General features: G+C 29.3%; 1 protein-coding gene and 1 long non-coding RNA gene across 3 annotated transcripts in view; one reads left to right on the plus strand and one right to left on the minus strand.

Annotated features, from left to right (window-relative positions):
• The window catches only part of LOC122506416 (BTB/POZ domain-containing protein kctd15), a 67946-nt gene extending 56912 nt beyond the window's left edge, over window positions 1–11034 (minus strand). Inside the window, exon 1 of one of the 2 annotated variants that reach the window (XM_043618566.1) lies at window positions 10963–11034. In XM_043618566.1, the coding sequence (XP_043474501.1) occupies window positions 10963–11000 (38 nt within the window). In that variant the 5' untranslated portion in view covers window positions 11001–11034. Of the gene's footprint in view, window positions 1–221; window positions 523–10962 lie in introns of those variants that run through there. The other variant, XM_043618576.1, reaches the window with a different exon arrangement.
• Window positions 1–15127, plus strand: part of LOC122506436 — a 68330-nt gene extending 53203 nt beyond the window's left edge. The window contains exons 6-7 of the long non-coding RNA XR_006302005.1: window positions 2411–2472; window positions 14251–15127. This is a non-coding gene — a long non-coding RNA (uncharacterized LOC122506436). The remainder of the gene's footprint in view (window positions 1–2410; window positions 2473–14250) is intronic.
• The last annotated feature ends 6381 nt before the right edge of the window (window positions 15128–21508 follow it).

Genomic DNA, 21508 nt, shown 5'->3' on the forward strand with positions numbered 1-21508 from the left:
AGTATTCTTTTTAAAGTCTTTTAAATAAAATCTAGTTTTTGGTTTATTATCTACTAGTCAAAGAATCGGTGTCTCGATGTTCTAATTCGACCCCAGTTAAAAAGTAGAAAATAACTTCAACAATCTAATAAAAAATGGCAATTTTTGCTTCCAATTGTCAATTTCTTTCAACTCTGATTTAGATCTTTGAATTATAATTCAGTTAATTAACATTATCTCACCGTTTCTGGCACGTGGGCTCCAGGTTGACGGTTTCTCTGGTATCCACAGTGCAAGAGATATGAGAATACTTTCGAGTATTTTATTTAAAAACAAATAATTGTTTTTCTATTTCTGTTTAATAAAAATAAACAAAAATCACGTTCTCGTTTGTTTTGTTTAAATTTAAAAAGCACTTTATTCTATAACGAATGACAAAAACACAAATGATAACACTACAACCACGTGGTATTGGTTGCACGTGAAGACTCGGCTTTCACGATACGCGCACTGCTGCAGCCTAGCTTCAACTGAGTTGAACAGAGTAATGTAGTTTTCTCTCGCTTCTGCCTGTTTATCCCTACCCCCTCAAACTTCATCTCTTTCACCTCTTTCTCTTTCTCTCTCTCTCTCTTTGTCCAGCATCCATCACCACCTACACTTGCAGTTCACCTCCACAAATGCATTAGGTACAAATTGCAGTGGTTCTTCTTTTAAACACATTTTTTTCCCCTCGAATTGAGAAATAAATTCGGCTGAATTATTTTGTCTCGTATTTTTTTTAGCTTTCATTATTATTACGCCAAGCTTTTTTTGAATCCATAAAATATTTTTAAAAAGTCCGCCATATTGAGTCCGCCATTTTGGATTTTTAAAATCAGACTTCAGATTCGTAATTAGCGACCCCGAAAATCCCCGAGTAACCATTTTGAGAAATAATTTTGGGACTTTGGTATACTGATTGGAAATAAAAATTAAATAACTAGAAATGAAAAAATTGGTGAAAATTCATTTGGTGTCATCATCAACATAGAATAGAAGTGTAAAAGAAAAACACAAAAAACAAAAAAATTGTTAAGGTCAGACGTCACCTTGTCCATGGTAAAGTTGGCTTTTACGTATGCGAGGCGGCATCGTTTCGGGTTTCGAAGTGCTCTTGGGCATCTTTGAGAACGATGTTGTTGGCCGTGGCCGTTTTCGCCTAAGGGCTCCTCCAATACGACAGAACGGGTCAAACCCGGTTCCCTTTATATCGGCATGGCACTCGCAAGTCTCTCTCGCAACTGCCCCATTATTCTCGAATGGCCGATGGCCAGAGTGTGTACTGCAGCTTCACTTTACAACAAAGGTGCATGCCGAGACGTTTTATAGATACATATATATGCAAGCGTTATCTCATAAATGTGAATCCTATTCGCCAATGCAATATACAAATTTCTTTTTGTCTTTTCTATTTCAATGTTTTGGTTATACTTTATATTCATTCACGATCGCGTAGACTTTTTTGTAAATTTTTTCTTTTTTTGGAAAGCAGAAATAATTTTCCGATCTGGGTTCAATTTGGTAGAATGCTTAAAATGGGTCCAGATTAAGACTCCAAAAAATGGGTTTCGGTTTGGAGTCTCCAAACTGAAACCCTTTTTCTGGAGTCTTAATCTGGATTCTGACCAGACAGTCGGACTCTTTGCATTTATCGTTGGAGAACGATTACTTAGGGTTAGAAAATTCGCCTATTTATTTTTGATATCGCAGTTATTTTCAATTTTTTTTTACCAAATGAATCCGATTCGAAGTCCAAAAATTATCCACCCTGGCAGAATTTTGAAAAAAGTAGGGGTAAAGGCCCAAAAAAGATTTTTTTTTGTTACTTTTGATATGGGAATGGTTTTCAGCGTATTTTTGATCGCTGAACACGATGCCAGGTCCTAAAATTGTCTGCCACTGCAGATTTTTGAAAAAAGTGGGGGTAAAGACCCAAAAAAGATTTTTTTTTGTATTTTTGATAAGGGAATGATTTTTAATGTATTTTGGTCCCCTGAACACGATATTGGGTCCAAAAATTGTTTGATACTGCAGAATTTTGAGAAAAGTGGGTGTAAAGCCCAAAAAAAGTTTTTTCTTGTTATTTTTGATATGGGAATGGTTTTCAACGTATTTTTGATCGCTGAATACGATCCCGGGTGCTAAAGTTGTCTAGCATGTCAGGATTTTGATAAAAGTGGAGAGACATAGTCAGAAAAGTTAAATTTAATTGAATTTAACTTAATTAATTGAAGTTAACTTTATAGAAATTAGTTAATAATCTAATTTCTTTGAAGTTAACTACAAAAAGAATCAGAAAACATGTTTAAATTGTCATACATTTTTTATAATTTAAATTAAATAATTTCGAGCTATTTTGTTTCATCTAAATTATTATTTAATGTTGCAGGAAACGTGTACTGGAGGAAACTTCTAGCAAAGGAAGCTGACAAAGTTGCAGTGTTCTATATGGTAAGAGAAAATTTTACACAGAGTTATATAATTTAGTTCTGTTCTTTTTTTCTTTCTGTTCACAATGTTCATTTTCAAAAAATTTAAATCAGATTTTATAATTTTTTTATCGCAATTTCCGTTCTATATTTTAAATTTTTTTTCGGTTTGTTATTTGTTTTCTAAATGGAGAATAGTTTCAATTTTTGTTGGAAAGTAATTGAAATTTTTTTTTGGGGTAAAGAGGTAGATTTAGTGTTATGAGAGGAATTGTAAATTATATAATTCAGGAGAATTCGAGTAGCTCAATTAAATAAAATGAGATATGAGCTGACGAGACACCGGGTACTACGATGAAGGAAGACCCCCGAGTGCTTTCTCGTTTCTTCCCTTGTGCTCGTAATTCCCGCTCAAGTGCATCTCTCACTAAGAACGAGTCAACCGAGCAAACACACCCCATACAAGTGAAGAAACCCCTATTTATGAGGATTGTCACGAAGGAAATCAGGTTTACAACTAACCTCGACATCCTCTTTTTTAGAAATCCTCTTTTTTTACTCTCTAGACTTTTGAAATAATTAATTATAAGCCGTGGGTTGGTAACTTTACTATTTCACTAGCCGAGATTTAAAATTTAAAATTTGTTTCCTAGTAAATATAATTTATTTTTTTAAAAGATATTTTTTTTCTTTTATTAAATTGATTTAGATGTCATCTGTCTCTTATACTACATTCACTCATCTGTTACCCCTTTGGTGTCTATTGAAATTGTAATTATATGCTAATTCGAATTGCTCATCCTCAGCCTTCATAGAGTCTGTCTAAACACATTCTTTTGAGGGGTGTACATTGTCCCCAATCATTTCTAACTCTCACTCTCGGTACAATTATTCTTATTCATTTGTGAGAATGATAAAATTTGGTTTTGTCATCACTGGGGTGTATTTAGTGTGCGAAAGACGAAGAGGATACTAACAGCATTATTTAGGGTATTATTGGACAGTGAGGGGACTCTGTTAAAGTTGTTAAGTTGGATCCTAATTGAATCAAGTTGATTAAGACACTGAATATAGATGTAGCGTATTGTAGAGAGAATATCTCTTTGCACCATAGACCCCATTTGGGAAAATTTCACTAATTTTCGGTTATTAATTTTGCACTCAGTAATTAAACTGATTTCAATTGGTATAATACGATAGGTAAGGGTTGTGGGGTAAGTTGTTACCTTAAAAATTAATTTTCCTTCGCCTTTGTTTTTGAGGGTTTATTTTTAGTTTCTGATGATTATTAATTATTTCACTTTTATTGTCGATAATTTTTTGTGTTAACACCAAAATTGAATAATTGTTAACACCATTTTCCTTTTTCACTGTTATCAATAAGAAATTTTTTAATCTTTGATTTTCCGCTCTAAATTTTCTATGTTTTTAAAACAAATATTTTGAATCTAATTGATTCGATTCGATATTAAATTGATTTACATTTTTGGTATCAAATTGACTCAGTTTGGTATCAATTTAGTACCAATTTTAATTTAACATATCAATTTGATATAATTTTTTGTCAACTTAATCCAATTTGAACCAATTTGATCCAATATTGTATCAAATTGATTAGAAAAATGTAGATAAATTTGAAACCGTATCAAACTGATTTAAATTTTTCTCATCAATTTAAATCAATTTTAGTATAACATGTAACCAAAATTTTGTTTCAATTTGATATGAATTTGCTTTAATTCAATCACAAATTGATCTAAATTTTTGATATCATTGTTTTGATTCAATTAATCAAACTTTAATTTGATCAAATTTCGTATAAAATTTATCTAATGTTTTGGTATCAATTTGATTCGAGTTGGTTTAATTTTTATTTAAATTTTTGGTAGCAGTCTGGTATTAAATTGATTCAATTTGGTACCAATTTGATCTAATTTGGCACCAATTTGATTTAATTTGGTATAAAATGTAAATATGCAAATTATTTGTTTCAATTTGATCTAATTTGGTACCGATTTGAAACATTTTGGTACCAATTTGTTATCAAATGTATACAAATTTTTAGTTTCGATATGGTATCGATTTGAAACATTTTGATACCAATATGGTTTAATTTGGTTTCAAATGTATGCAAATTTTCAGTTTAAACTTGGTACCAATTTGATCTATAATTTGATGTGAAATGTATACAAATTTTTTGTTTTAATTTAGTATCAATTTGATTTAATTTGGTAAGAAGTCAATCAAAACTTTTGATACTAATTTGATCCATAATGTTTTTAATTTGGTATTAAATTGATACAATCTGTTCTCAAAATGATCCAAATTTTTTATCAAATTGATCAAAATTTTGTATTAAAAAAACTAAATTTAGGAAATTTTTACTTGATCACAATATTGATACCAATTTGTTACAATTTGATACTTAAGAGTGAACAGTGATAGAAGTCGAAATAGAAAATTTGCAGGAAAATATTAAATCAGAGAAGTTGGGTAGGGAAGCATAAGTGAAATGAGGAAAAAAAAATATATTTAACTTATTTATTTATTTTTTTTTTTGCTACATTTTGCTTTGTATATATTGTGGGTCAACTTTGTATTTTCAAAAGCTGCGCATAATCCGTAATCCGTGGTAATGTAGACGAAAAGGTAGAGATATAGGGTGACGGTGTGAGAGTCATGCTTTAGGGGGAGTGGATGGAGGTGGTGGAGAATGGTGGTTGGACTGTGAGAGAGGTATAATGGTGGTCACATGCCCAGAGGGTTTTTCGTTTCTCTGGTTCGCTCGCTTCGTTCGCGCTGAGAGAAAATAATGTGATGTTTTTGTATCATACGATATACAGACGCGTATTCGCCTCGGGCATCAGCCACGAATGTAACGAGGAGTCCAACTTTGCCTTCAGGGTTCACATATTTTAGGGCAAGCCCTTTCCCTTTGCATTCTCTCCCTCACACACACTCTCTTTTTTTCTATTTTTTCCCTATTTTCTTCTTTAACTCTCTTATTATTTTTCTCCTTTTTCTTTCTCTCTATTTTTTCTTCTCTTTCTATTTTTTCCCTCTATATTTATTCTTTTTCTTTCTATTTTCCCTCTATATTTTTTCTTTTTCTTTCTATTTTCTCTCTGTCTTTTTTCTTTTCCTTTTTTTCTCTTTCTGTTTATTTCTCTTTTTCGATTTCTTCTTTCTTACGTTTTTTCTCCCTTTCTAATTTTTATCTTTTTCTTCTTTTATTCACTATTTTTCTTCCTATTTTTATTTTGTTCTCTCTTTCCTTCTTCTTCTCTATATTTTTCCCCCTCTGTCTCTTTTTTGTTTATGCTTTTTTCTCTCTCTTTATCTACGTTCTTCTCTTTCTTTCTTCTTTTCTCCATTTTTCTTTCTTCTTTTCTCTTTTTTTCTTTCTGTCTTTTTTCCCTTTTTTTAATTTTTTCTCTTTTCTGACTTTTCTCTGTGAATTTTTGTTTCTATTTTTTCCTTTCTCTCTATCTAGCTTTTCCCTCTTTTCTTCTCTCTCTCTCTCTCTCTCTCTCTCTCTATTTTTGTTTTTATCTTCTTCTCTCTCTTTTTTATCTACTTTTCTCTCTTTTTCTTTCTATCCTTGTTTCTTTCACTCTCTTCCCCCTTAATCTTTTTTCTCACTTTCCTTTCTGCCTTGTTCTCTCTCTTCCTTTCTATCTTTTCTCCCTCTTTCTTTCTCTGTTTTTCTTTTTATTTTTCTCTTTCTTACCTATTCTCTTCGTCTCTTCCTTTTCCTCTTTGTTTATTAATTAAAAATAGAAAAAGAGAGAGAGAAAATAAAAAATGGAGAAAAAAAAGAGAGAGACAGAGTTTTTTATTTTCTCTCTGTCCTCTCTCTTGAGGGGGCGCCCTTTTTGCTTATGCCCCTATACGTGTCTTTGAAACGGGTCGTGTTGTGCTCAAGGCTAGGGCCGTGGTTCTTCTCTCGTTCCCCTCTCTTGTTCCGCTATCTTCCACTATCTCTCTTTCTCTCAGACCATTCTCTTTTCGTTTTGCAGTTCCCTCTCACTACCACCCCCTTCTTGTGGTAAAACTCCTTTCGAATAGGGTACAACGTACGTCGGTTCTTTTTTTTTCTTCTTCTTCTCTTGTTTTTTCTCGTCGAGTCCTTTTCTGCCAATTTCATCTTCGTTGCATCGTGAATTAACGAGGACGAGAGAGGCTCGAGAATGAAGGTGGCCCTATACAGCACCGGGAGGAAAAAAATGTCCATCATGTATTTGAGGGGCATAAACGTCGACAGGTTCTACATATAAGTACCGTTATTGGTTTTCTTTTTCTTTTCCCCTCCCATCGAATGGGATCTTTTGTTTTTGAGCTGTAAATCGAGAGGAGGAATTTATACACGATGTGGCAAATTGGTTTTGTTTATTTGAATATATAGGGGGAAGTCCCCTAGTACCGGACACCTAAGGTTTTCATGAAATAAAATTAAAACTACTTCAAAAAATATGACTTCATTTATGAATTAATTAACTCTACAATATATAACACCAAAATCAATTAACAAAAATAGAATATTTTGATAAACTTTTTTTTTAAGTTCAATTTAGTTTTGGTATCGAAATACTACAATTTTGAAATTGTCCCCTAGTACCGGACAGTCTAAAACTTTTAATTTTACACGCAAGATATTATTGAAAAATGATGCAGCGATCAAAAACTGTATTCTTGCTGTATTAAATGAAGTGTTATTGCCAAAGATATTGTAAAATAAAATCACCAACTTTAGAAAAAAAATTTTTTCTGAGTTTACCTACAAAAACCAATTTTTTAACTGTCCGGTACTAGGGGAATTCCTTGTGTCCGGTACTAGGGGACAAGCAATCCTCAAAATTATGTTATTTTATACTAACACCGTTAAGAAATTAAAAAAATCTTTTACAGTCTTGGAATTATAGTTAAACCCTCTCTTTAATGCAAGTTGAAATAAACACCTAAGCACAAAACTATAGTAGTAATCGCACTTTGAAGTTTATACGATACAACGTCTTCTCGCTAAAAAAAACAATTTAGTGCTCTCATCGTGGTCATTCGCGTTATTGACAAACCGAGCACTCTGATTCTTTATTATTACGTTCTTCCGCGACTTTTTTGACAATTTTTTAATCCGATGATTTCACTCTAAATCTGAATCAGTGAAAATTTCACTGATTTCAATTCAGTGACCCAGTTTTCTTTGATGAATCAGTGGAATTTCACTGACAATCAGTGGTTTTTACTGATTCTCAGTGAAATCCCACTGATGAATTAAAGAAAACTGGGCCACTGAATTGAAATCAGTGAAATTTTCACTGATTCAGATTTAGAGTGTTGTCATTTGTTGAAGAACTAGAAGTGTCCGGCGTTAGGGGACTTTCCCCTACAAGAAAAAAGGAATTTAGTATTTATACTATTATTTTGTTTGCTATTTTTACTTCAATTTTTTTTACTATTTTTATCTCGATTTTTACTAATGACTAAGATGTAGAATTAACGCAACACTATGAAAATAATCAAAATTGCACACGGGGGGAATCGAACCTACGATCTACGGACTTATAGACTAACGCTCTAACCACTAGGCTAACGTCGCGAACATATTTTTAATATTATTTTTCCATTTTTACTATAGAATTTTCCAATTTTACTCAACTAATTAAGGGTAGGTTTAGGTTTATTTTATAAGAAGATTCGATAGTTAATTTTCATAATGGAAATGTAGATGTGAATTTTTAATGATGATGATGATGATTTTTTAGGAAAGAAAGAAACAATTATGTCGAGATTGGTATATTGTAGTAATGTCAGTTAATTAGCAGTCGTTTACTCATTGAGTTGCAGTCTTTTGTTCTCGTAAACTAAAGCTAGTCTCGCTTTTCCTTCTGGTTATACACTAATTATATTTTCATACCTAATTATAAAAGTTTGCTGTACCAATATCGATTTTATGAGTGTAACATTCATTCGAAACTTTTCCAAAATTATTATTATTAGTTTATTATTTCCTCTTTTTCTTCTTTCTTACCTTCTTTGTCCCTTTCTATTTTTCACTATTAGTGAAGCTATTAGTGACAAATTTATAAGTCTTTCCATAAAGCTCCCTGGAAGTTAGCGTTGACGCTCAATTTTTTTTAACAAAATCGAAAATATTTTGAATATTAATATTAAAAAGGAGGCATTGTCCTCATTCATTATTTCGCATTTGCGTAAATATGAGGTAGATTTTTATACTGAAATATTTTTCCCACCCCTCGATCCTTGTTCATACAAGAGCAATACATACAGCAAGGTACATGTAGGTATCGATCTTCATGAGGTAAATCTCGACTCGTGCGCATTTATGCTCGCGGGGCTTTTGACTCTTTTGAGTGCTCTAACGCCTGACTTGAGGTACTTACAACATAAGTCGCTCAGGCCGATGCATTCGAGTTAAGAACCTCCTCCTCTCTCTCTCTCTCTCTCACACACACACACACACTGTTTTTTCGTCTCACTCTTTCTTCCTTGAATCGGGAATAATTTCCCTGTCGCGGTCCCACTAGAGAGAGAGAGAGAGAGAGAAACTTCTTTCTCTCGCGCGAGCGATTTCTATCCGCTTGCGGTTACACGACCTCTGGTGGGTGTATGTTTAACCTTTCGGATGTGCAGGACAAGAAAAGATATAGTCGAAGGGAGGCAGACGAGAGCGATCACCCACGCAAACGAATGTAAATTACCGGAGGCTGTGAATCATTTTGAGAGAAGAAGCAGACGGCCCGAGGGCCCTTATACAACCCCCACCAGCCCCACTCTCTTTTTGAATCTTATCCTCACTTACATAAGCGAAACACTCCTTGAGACTCGAGACTTCGAAAAGGAATCTTGCATTTTTTATTTCTTTTTTTTCTTTATTTATTTACTCTTTTTTTTGGTAAAGAATTCGATTGATCCCCGGGGGATCGATTACTCAACTTTTTCCACTTTTCACTTTTCAAAGGCGTTATTTCGCTAGGGAGAATGAAACTAGATTTTATAAATGGCATATATCAAACGGAAATTACCTTCTTTTAGTAAATATGCAACATTCGGGGAAAATATTGATGGAAACAAACAAATAAATGCATTGATATATGCATAGTTAACCTCTTGACAGTTTTAAATTAAAAATTGATGTCAATTTAAAAATTCAATATGGCGGAAAATTAAAAATTTGCCGCGTTTCGATCGATTCTGGAACCCCAAAAACCCCCTGCTCTCTAAATTTGAATTAATAAAAATGTATGCTAATTTGAATTAGTGATTTACATTTTGTTTTTGAAAACTCACCAAATCTGAATTAGTTAAATATATTTAACTTAGTTTTAGTTTTGAAGAATTAAAATCTGGATTGGTGAAGATTAGACAATAATTTATGCAATAATATTTTAATGATTGATTTAGTTAAGTTAGTAAATTTGTTAGTAAATGAATTTATTTGTTGATAAATTGATTGTTTGGAGAAAAGATTGTTTGAAAAATTGATTTATAGGTGAAGCGATTGAATAGATTATCTGTTGCATTGATTGGTTTAATATTTTTATCTAGATCATGCTCTAGATTTCTAGATTACAACTATAGAAAATTCAATCACTCTAAGCTATTGTAGTTGTTATTTGTATTTGTTGTTATTTGATAATTGATTAGTGATTGGATAGGTGATTGCAGTAGTAATTGGATTGATAAATAATTTGAAAGATGTAATGGTTGATTGGTTTTTTATTCAATTGTCGTTATGTGGATTAACTGTATAGAATTTTTGATAAATTTCTCATTGATTAATTTATTGATTGATTGGAAAAAAACAATGGATTAATATGTGGATTGATTGCTAGTTGATTGCTATTTTTAACCAAGCGTAGAAATGTGAATTTACTGAATAGAATTTTTGATAAATCTGTCATTGATTATTTTTTTGAATGATTGATAAAAATAGCTGATGGATTGATTAGTGTATTGATTAAGTAAAAAAGTAGGTGGATTGATTGATACTTTAACTTGTAGATCAACGGATTTATTAGTGGATTGATTGATATCTTGATCGATGAATTAATTAAGGAACTATTCTGACTTGGAGAACTTTAAGAAATTAATTAATTGAATGATTGGCTGTTTGATTAATTGATTGAGTAATTGTGTGATTTATTAATTTATTGATTCATTCATTGACTCATCGATTGATTCAGTGGTTGATTCAGTGGCTGATTTATTTATTCATAGATTGATTCATTGATCGATTTATTGATTGACATATTGTTTGATTTTCTGATTGATTGATTGATTCATTGACTGATTCATTGCCAGTTTTTCTAAGGATATCAAATTCACAACACTTTTAATTCGTTTTTTGTCTCAATTTGATATCGTTAGAAGAACTGTGATAGATTTAGTGATCGATCCAGTGATTGGATTGGAAAAAAAACTATTTTTCTATAGATTGAATTATGAAATTCCTCTTTTGACACCATACATAAAGAAAATAATGTATACATACATAAAAGTCACTTCAACCTTGATAACTCTTTTCCTCATAATTATATTCGCATGCAATCATTATGTCTTGGAGGCATTTATCGACTACATGCTGCTGCGACATTCCTTCATTTTTTACGCACGTGTATAAAGAAAAATTGCGGAAACAAATATATTAAAGAACAATTTTAATCACACTATAACATAATGATTCTAAAAGTGAAAATCACTTCTGTACATACACACTGATTAACATAATCTCAATGTCAAAATTACATAGTTAATTATTATTGTATAAATTTCCGATTAACATGCGATAACGAAATATGATTAAATTCGCATACAAATATAATATTGTATATTTTTATAATCAGGGAAAAAAAGTGATTGAAAATTTCCAGAGGAAAAATTTATGTGTTTACTGACATAGCAAATAATGATTCAGACTATCGAAAAATATTTTTGAAGTACTGCAAATATTTGGAGGAGATAAAATAATTTTTAATTATAGGTACTTATTTGTATTTACATATTTATATATTATACATATTATATAAATATAATATCGTATAAACATTTTATAATATTTATACGAATATAAAATTATAAATATTAAAAATTGGTAATTGTTATTCAAAAAAAGGGTAATCCTCTCATTAAAATAATATTTCTAGCTAATTAGGGATTATTTTTTCGCGCACATATACATGTACGTAGATATTCTGAAAATAGCTGCATAAATTGAGTTCATTTTCGAATTTCCCAAATGTAAAATGGAACATATCATCCAATCCAAATAGTGAACTTTATGTTTTTGATCAGTCCGGTGTGTATATGCATTTTGCCTCAAGCTATGACTGCGAACACGTTTACTCTCTCGTTCGTTTATATGTGTATTGATATATATATATATATATATATATATATATATATATATACTCATATAATCAAACATGAGAATATTATTTTAAGGCAATGAAATGCCATCTATGCTCGCTTGGTATACTTCACCTTAAATTCACTGTTACAATAATAATTTGTTTCATTTTTTTCCTCTTATTTATTGTGTACGTGTGGTATATATATGTCAGATAGAACAAAGATTTATACTGAGAATGGGAATAATAGAGGTCATTTTGTGAAACGGAAAAGGTATTATGGTAAATAGAGTGTCGATCGTGATCGATTGATTGAAGTTGATCCTCCACACCTGGAGGCAGCATTTTGTTTTTCTGAAGGGTCTGGGAAACTTTCGATAAATCTTGACTAGTTTTTTTATATATATTTTTTTTTGTTATAGAGAGAAAATAACTAAATTACGGTGGAAATGATGTTTTTCTTGTTGTAGAAAATGATGTTGCAAAGAATGGAGATTAATATTGAAAAATAGATTTAAATTTTATTATTTTTTTGGTAGGAACTAGAGTGTTTATAATTTCTGTCTTGGGGTTTTCTTTTTTACTAATTTTGGAGTAAATTTTATTGTGTCGATAAGTAAAATTTTCTAGATTCAATATGTGATTATTATAGTGATTATATAGTCATTTTTTTACTAAAACTTTTGTAAAAAAAAATTGTAAATACTAAATAAAATAGTAAAATTTTACTAACAATTAGTAAATGAAGGCTCAATTTTCATTAATTCAGTTTTAGAGTCCGGAGTAAATTTTAGTAAAAATTAAGTAAAATTTATTTCTGAAATATAGTAAAAACTACTGACAGAATTAGACTGTCGGAATTATTACATATTTTTTAATTAAAAAAGAAATAATTTCTTTACCATTTTTTTCTAAATAATTTTTATATTAATTAAATAATAAATAATATGAATATATTTTTAAGATTTGAATTATTTTAAAAATTGAGTACATAAAATATTATTGTCAGATGGAAATTTGGCTAATATTATAAATAACTTTTGGAATTATTGGTATTCTAACGATTCATCCCTTTATCTTTTCCCTTTTTTTTCTTCTTTTAGTTAGATACGCTGAGATCCTGAGGCATTTTCATGGGGTTCCCCCCACTTCATTAATATTTCATTTTAACGCCCGAGGGCCTCGTTTATGAGAAAAGGGCCTTGGTCGCCGCCGAAGTGCCTCAAGGCACTCAGTGTGCATTGTCTCGTGCCTCAAGGTACTTTTGGCCTCCTGCCTTCCCTCTCTGGTTTACTCTTGCTTCGCTTCTCTCAACCTTTCTCTGCGACCCATCTCTTCTTTTTTTTTTGCAACTGCGGTTTCATATATATATACTATACCGAGTTGGAAAACTATGCCAAAAACTTGGCCTCTAACTCAGACGGAAATATTTATAAAGAGTGACTTGCAAAATTTATATTGTCCATGAATTCGAATTTTATAAAATTTTACTTTTTATTAAACTTGTTATTAGTTTGTTGCGAAAATAATAAGTTTGGTAGAATTTAGGTTTTTGGAAAAGTGGAGAAATCTATTTTTTGTGTAAAGTAAAAATTGAGGTGATTGGAATTTTTTACAAGATTTATTATTTTCGGAGAAAATTTTACTTGTAAAGATTTACTTTGAAAGTATCGTAAATTTTACTGTGGAAATAACAAAATTTACTTTATGGTATATAGTAACTTTTACTTTGTAAAAGTACTGAGTAGGAAAGTTTACTTTAGAGGTATAATAAATTTTACTCTGGGAAAAGCAACACTTACTTCATAGTGTATAGTAGTATTTATTTTGTACGTATAGTAATTTTGACTGTGAAAATAGTAAACTTTACTTTTCAGTATAGTAACATTTAAAATTACTAATTAGAAAATTTTATTCTGAGAATAGTAAAGTTCACTTTAGACGTATAGTAATTTTTACTGTAGGAATACAAAAATTTACTTTATAGTAACTTTCACTCTATTAATTCTGTTAATTTTCTGAATAGAAAATTTCACATTAAGACTAGTTAAGTTCACTTTAAAGTTTAAACACATAGTAATTTTTACTATAGGAATACAGAAATTTACTTTATAGTGTAGAAACTTTTTTTTAGAACGTGTAGTAAGTTTGACTTTGGAAATAGTAAAATTTACTTTATAATAACTTTTACTCTATTAGTTTACTGAATAGAAAATTTTACTCTGGAATTAGTAATGTTTACTTTAGACACAGTAATTACTTCTCTAGGAATAGTAAAATTTACTTTATAGTATAATAAATTTTACTCCGGAAATAGGAAAATTTGCTCTGAACGTATAAATAGTGTTAAAATTTTGAATTAGTTTAATTTATTTAAATTTTAAGTTTGTTTAATGTATTTTAATTTTAAATTTTATAATTTTTTGTTTCAGTGTTTTTGTGTTCGAGGAGCAATTTGTGGCAGGAAGGAAGAAAGAAAGGAAGGATAGTGGAAGAAGAAAATCCGTTACCGAAGAGGAACATGATTGAAGGAGGAATACAAGCTGTCCTCACGAGAAGGCGCGATGACATGACATTCAACGAACGTCGTGGGATTCATCGTCCATTGAGTCATTTTTTTGGTTCTTTAAAATCCTTCCCTGTTTTTGTTTTTTCGTGAAACAAGTTTTTCTTTCTTTAAAGTCAATCAATTTTTATCAATTGAATTATTAACTTAAAAACAAATTTTGAATATTTCTTTCAAAGTTTTTTTCAATAGTAAAACAGTAAAGTAGGGGGCCATTCAAGTATTAGGTAACAATATTCTTAAGGTTTTTTTAACCTCCCCCCTTTATCTTACGTAAGATTATTTCCCACCCCCCTATTTTTATTATTTTACATTTAAAATAATCTTAGGTAGGATTCTAAACCCCCCCTCTGTCCCAAAAATTCTTATGTAATACTTGAAAGGACCCTAGTAAAACGGTAAATTAGATTTGCACAAGAGAGTAACTAGCCAATACGAATCTAAGAGAAGCGGCTCCCCACCTCTTGCGGTTCGCGTCTCCCCTCTCCCTGACTCTCTACCCAACGCACAATTTTTGTTTAGATTCGCATGGTGGGGGGAGTACTTCTCCTATTCTCGTTCTCACTAGCTAATCACTTGTATAATGAATGGATGAAAATTTTTTTAAAAGAAACAGGGAAGGAAAAAAACAACATAGTGACACCACTGACAAAATGTATTCTTTTTTTTTTGAAGTATTTTTGAGTACTGGGTGACAAAAATTAATATCTTTTTGTCAGTGTTTATTTTTACTGTTTATATTATTTATGTGCTGAATTATTTATTTCACAGTTATTTATTATTTTTTTATATTTCAAAATAATTTTCTTTCTTTCGTAAAATATATAAAAAGTACAGTTTTTTTTAAAAGGTGAAGTAAATTTTTAATAACTTATTTCTTTAAAACTTATTAATAATATAGATGTTTCTTGTTTCTTTTGTATTAAATTTTAAAGTAACTTTAAATTTTTATTATTAAAAACTTTTTTTCAAAATTTTAATTAAATAAATAAAGTAAAAAAATTCTATATAATTCTACATATTTTATACTTAAAAAAATAGAAACAAATAAAAAAACTGTCTAATTTAAATTGATTTAAAGTTAATAATTGCTTTATGGTGAAATTATTAAAGCTAGCAAAAAAGAAAAGCAAAAATTTTTTATTTGATATAAGATTTGAAATTACAAAAAAGAATGGTAAATAATTCGGTACATTGGCGCATGTTTTGGTGGTGGTCATTTAATTTGTTCATCGCTCGGGTGACGGATGCGTCCCGGGACGTATGGGTGAGCCTAACGTGCCCCTTAAATCCCTAGAATTAGGTTTTTTGCACCCGGGCGATGTAGGAAAAACCGTCCGAATAGAATAGATTTTTTCGAAATTTCTTCGCCGTGTTAAAGAAACTATATGGCAGGCAGGGAAACCCGGAAAAAATTCAGTAAAATAAATTTTTGCTTCGTGTTAAATATTGCGTTAGGTAGGAAAATCCGGGAAAAATTTTCAAAAGGAAATAAAACTTCGTTTCGTGTTTAAATATTTTGGTAGGTAGGGAAATCCGGAAAAAAATTCAGTAAAATAAATTTTCGTTTCGTGTTAAATAATTTGGTAGATAGGGAAATTCGGAAAATAATTGCGAAACACTCACACACACAAGCCACACACCTGCGTGTCACGCAGTGTGCTCACTGGAGGACCAGTAAAAATATATTTTGCATGTAATTTTTATTTTTTTTTCGTCACTGTGTTGTTTCATTTTATATTGTTTATATTTTTGTGAATTTCATTGTACATTGTATAAAAAAATGTTTTTATTATTCCATTTTTCTTTTAAATCAAAAGTGTTTATTATATTCTTAATTTATTAATATTTATTTATTATGAAAATCAGATTGGAATTAATTTTAATAATTCTATTTTCAATTTTATATTTTAAATTTATAATTCTATTTATACTTTTGCAGGGTTGCCACAAGTCAGGGAATTTAGGGAAAAGTTAGAGATTTATAAGAAAATACTGAATTTTTGTCTTTTTGTTTGCCTCATCAACTATGAAATTACTACGAATTCTAAAAAATTTTAATTTCAATTATCTTTATAAATAGCAATATATATTATATTCAGAAATTTTTATAAAATTCATTGAAAAATTCAATTATTTTCATAAATAACAAATTCATCACAAGAATTCAATTATTTTCAAAAACTTTAATAAAATTCATGGCAAAATTTCATATATTTTTTAAAATTTTTCTTAATTCAATGATTTTCGATATTCTACTATTTTAATCAAATTTTCCAAAAGAATTCAATTATTAAACAAAAATTTTGATAAAATTCTACAGAACTTGCATACATTTTTTTTGAAAAAAATCAATTGTTTGAAACTTTTTTTTATAAAATTCTTCGCAATAATTCAATTAATTTCATAAATAATAAAAGTCATTGCAAAATTTCAATTATTTTTAATACAATTTTAATCAAATTCCTTGGAAAATGTAATTGTTCTTAAAAATTTTATTAAAATTCGTCAAAAGAATTCAATTCTTTAAAAATTTGTTCATAAAATTATGTATAAGAATTCAATTTTAAAATAAATTCAATGATTCAATAAATAAATAAATATTTTTATCAGTTATTGAATTTCGAAAGGTTTAAATTTAAAATTCTTGAAAATCGAAAAATAATAATAAATAAATATTTTTTTTAAAAATGAAGTCATTGGTGTTTTTTGAATAATTTTATAATTAAAGAAATTCGTAATTAAATATAATAGAACATTTTTTTGAGTGTCTAATAATTTTTAGAGTGAATCAGAATATTCTTTAGGGTGAGGGAAGAAGGCAAAATTTTGTCTATGTTTGTGGCAACCCTGTTTTGTTTTTTAAAATGTATGATTGGATCCATTCATCCATCTATCCATACATCCATAATAACATTAAAAATTTATATAATATAAAATATAAATAATGGAATATAATTAAAATATATATATATATATATATATATATATATATATAGTAACAGAATTCATTAAATTCATTAACAAACACTGCAAGTGAATATAACTTTGTTAATAAATATAGGGTAATTGAAAATAACTCTATTAGTAAAGAAATAATAAATAAATATGTAATGAATAAAGAAAATAATAAATAGAGAACAATTCCCATGTTGGTAGTTCCAGAAGTATCAATTTTTAAATGCAGGGATTCTGTCAACCTCTGGATGCTGCGTGAGGGTCAGGTTCGGGTGTTCCGTTTAATAGCAAACGGTGAGTTTACTGTTTTTCCCCGCTAATAGCTTATAACGAGGCTATTAACCGTATTTAATTTTATAATACATTTTCCATGTTTATGTTCCCTTGAGTTTTAATTATCTTAACTGTTATCGAATGAAAATTAACAATATGTTACCAAATAATACCCTAATGATTATTATCAAAAATTTTGTGAGTCGCGCTTTCGCTGACCGCACTTTTTATAAAAATGAAAAATTCGTAGGCATGTGGAATTGAACCCTAGACCTTGGAGACATAACGCATGTGAGTTACCACGCAGCTACGGTGATTCGATCTTTTTATAAAAATATTTTCCTTAAATTGTGAGTCGCGTTTCCGCTGACCAAATTTTCTATAAAAATAAGTTCGTTTAATTGTGAGTCGCGCTTTCGCTGACCAAATTTTCTATAAAAATAAGTTCGTTTAATTGAGAGTCGCATTGAATATTGTATTATTTGATTTAAATAATTCAGTTTTCTTGAAGCGATAAAATAAATTAATTGTGTCAAATAATGTTTATTTATATCAATAATTTAATTAATTGAGTGAAATAAATTAATTGTTTCAAATAATTTTTATTTGGATTTAATAAATATTTATTAGAGTCAATTAATTATTTAATTGACCCAATTAAGATTTATTTGATTCAAATAAATGTGATTCAAATAATTCAAGTTATTTGAATCAAATAAATATTTATTAGATCCAAATAAAAATTAATTAAATCAAATAATTTTTTTACAGTGTAATTTTTCATTTTTGGCTCGTAAAGTCCGTGTTTTTAAATACTTTTACTGGTTCGAGTCCTGATTCAAGTGTATGAAACAAAGTGGGTATCATAAAACTTGGTCCGAATAAAATATGACAACAATGTCCATCCCTCGATACCTATATATATTTATTTTCATTTTTTCTTTTACCCGAAGGGTTGCGTATAGAATTGTAATCGACATCAGAGTCTCTTCTTTCGACTGCTCAACTGGCGGCTATACTATATACATCTATTCGGGCCGACGTGCCGTAAACGAAAATCCGGGAAGAAATTGCCCGAAGCGTGGCGAGCCGTAGCCAGTTGACAAGAGGTCGACTCAAGTAACGAGAGACGAAAGAAGAAGTAGTAAAGGAAAAAAGAGAGCTCGATGTGGCGTTGACGATGCTGTGGTTTGAGAGAGAGAGAGAGAAAGAGAGAGGAAAAGGAGTTTGAGGAGTGAGAGATGGCAAAAAGGGTTTCAGGGCGAAAGGGGGCTAAAATGAGGGGTGTAGGAAGCAAGAAAGGGAAGGGAGGAGGGAGGATAGAGGTCTTTTGCCCAAGGCAATGCAGGCAGACGTTGAGGTACCCGTTTTCCCTCAGGCTAGGCTTGGAATCATGCAGCGAAGGAGAACGCCGCGTTGTTCCGGTGATGGGTGAATGCAGAAGGTTAGGTGGGGCATTGTGAGGAGGGGAGGGGGCAGGAAGGACGTGGGTCGAGGCAAAATGCCCCAAGGCATTTCGGGGTACAGTGTCGCACACGATGATGGTACGAGCGGAAGTTCAAACTCTCGGGAAAATAATTGTTCTTCTAGATATAAAGAACTTAATTTCTCAGAATTTTTAGTTTGTTTCATTTTGTTTTGTTTCGTTTCTCCTTTTTTTTGAAAATTATTTCGTTTATTTTATCACGCAATGTGGAATTACATCCAGGCGAATGTATTCTTTGAATTAAATATAATATGTTTGTTTTGAATGTATTTATATTTGGTTCACAGTCTGTTGAACTTTTTGTATGTTTAAAAAAATTGTATTTTGTAGAAATAAAGTTTTTTTGTAGGCGAAAATAGGATTTTTATTTGAAACAAGAAAAATTTATTTGAACCAAGTAAAATTTATTTGAATTAAGTAAAATTTATTTGAAACAAGTAAAATTTATTTGAACCATGTAAAATTTATATGAATCAAGTAAAATTTATTTCAATACAGTAAAATTTTCTTGAACCAAATAACATTTATTTGTAACAAATAAATTTCTATTTGGCTGTGAGACAAATATATGTTTTCTCTGGTTTTACTATTCTTTTGTGGTAGAATATAAAATTTTTGTAATTTCTAAGTATTTTTAGATTGACTTTTTATTATTTCTGAAATAAATTTTACTAAATCCGAAGTAAATAATAATAATTTTAGAACAAAAATTTAAATTGGAAGTACTATCTAAATATAAATCAATCAAATTGTTTATTAATTTGAATTAGTGACTGACTTATTGTTTCTGACTTAGTAAATTTTACTGATAAATTGTTACTAATTTATAAGTAAAATTTACTAATCCCAGAGTAAAATTATCTATCCAGTAAATTTATAGAGTAAAAGTAAAATTTTTATGCGGTAATTTTATAGAGCAAAAGTATACTATAAAGTAAATTTTATTATTTCCATAGTATTATAGGAATTTTATTTTTAGTACTAAAATTAGTCTTTATTTTGGACGTACTAAAATTTAGTTAGCAATTTTTTATTTTTTCAAATTTAGTAAAATTTTATTATTGACAAAATTATCAAAAATACTCTGTTAACGATTCAAGAATATACTTTACCATTCTATTAATTTAGATTCAGTTTAAATTCTTCAAAAATTTTGAGCTGCCATATTGAATTAGCCATTTTGAATTTTATACAAATTGTTGTACTTAATAGAAAAAATTCCTTGTATTTCTTTTGATTCGTCACTCTCTAAATTTGAATTAGTAAAAATGTTTACTAATTGAAATTAGTGACTGACTTTTTGCTTTTGAATTAGTAAATTTTACTAATTAATTAGTAGCAATTACTATTTATTAGTAAAATTTACTAATTCAATAGCAAAAAGTCAGTCACTAACTTCAATTAGTAAACATTTTTACTAATTCAAATTTAGAGAGCATTATTTGTTTATTGTAAAAAAGGGGTTTCTTTAAATTTTGTGAAAGAATAAAAATTGAAATCAAATTTTGGAAAAATAGTTTTTGAAAGAAATAGGTTCAGAATTTAGGGATAAATCTTTACCTAATAAATAAATAAATAAAATAAAAATTGAAGTAATAATAAAATAATCGTTCAATGAAAAAAGATTAAAATTTTTAGTGAGGATTATATTTTGCAATAATACGGTTTTAAAGAAATAAATTTATAAAGTTTGTTAGAAAAATTTTTATTAAATAAAAAAGATTGTTTTTTTTAAAGTGGGATAAAGGTAAATCTTTAATTATTTAATTTCTCAATGCAGTGAGACACTATAGAGGATGAACGGAAACAAGCTATTGGAAGAGATACAAGGAACAATGGGACAACTTTCCCACGTGTTCTCGAAGCCAGTTTGCTAAGTATCTACTTCTTAAAAGACAGTTTCCTGTGTCTTGTTTGGCACGCGCAAACTTTTATAGACTATTTTTTTTAATCCCTCTTTTTTCCTACTCTTGACAATATAAGGGTGGGGTAAAAGGAAGTCTTACACTCAAAGCAATAATTTTTTTATTTTAACGATAATTTATTTAACAAGTAAAATTGGAATTGTTTTTGAATTACAAGTGTATTTTTTAACACAAAGGGAAAAGAAAGTAAAAAAATAAGAAAACAAAATTTATATTGTTTAATATAGATATTATTGAAATAATTATAATTGCATAATTAATTAAATTGTTACTAGTTTGAACTTGATAATACTTAGAAGAATTTTTATTAGTACTTTTATTATTAAAGATTTTAATTTAGTCATTGATGAATAAAAGATTTGAATATTTAGATTTTAGAATTAGAAATTCAAAATGTCGTTTCTAATATGGGTGACGATTTTTTTAAAATTATTTTTAAAAACTTAATAAAATTAAAAGCAGTGTTGAAAATTAAAAGACAG

Source organism: Leptopilina heterotoma, unplaced genomic scaffold (assembly GCF_015476425.1).
Source record: "Leptopilina heterotoma isolate Lh14 unplaced genomic scaffold, ASM1547642v1 Lhet_114, whole genome shotgun sequence".
NCBI lineage: Eukaryota > Metazoa > Arthropoda > Insecta > Hymenoptera > Figitidae > Leptopilina > Leptopilina heterotoma.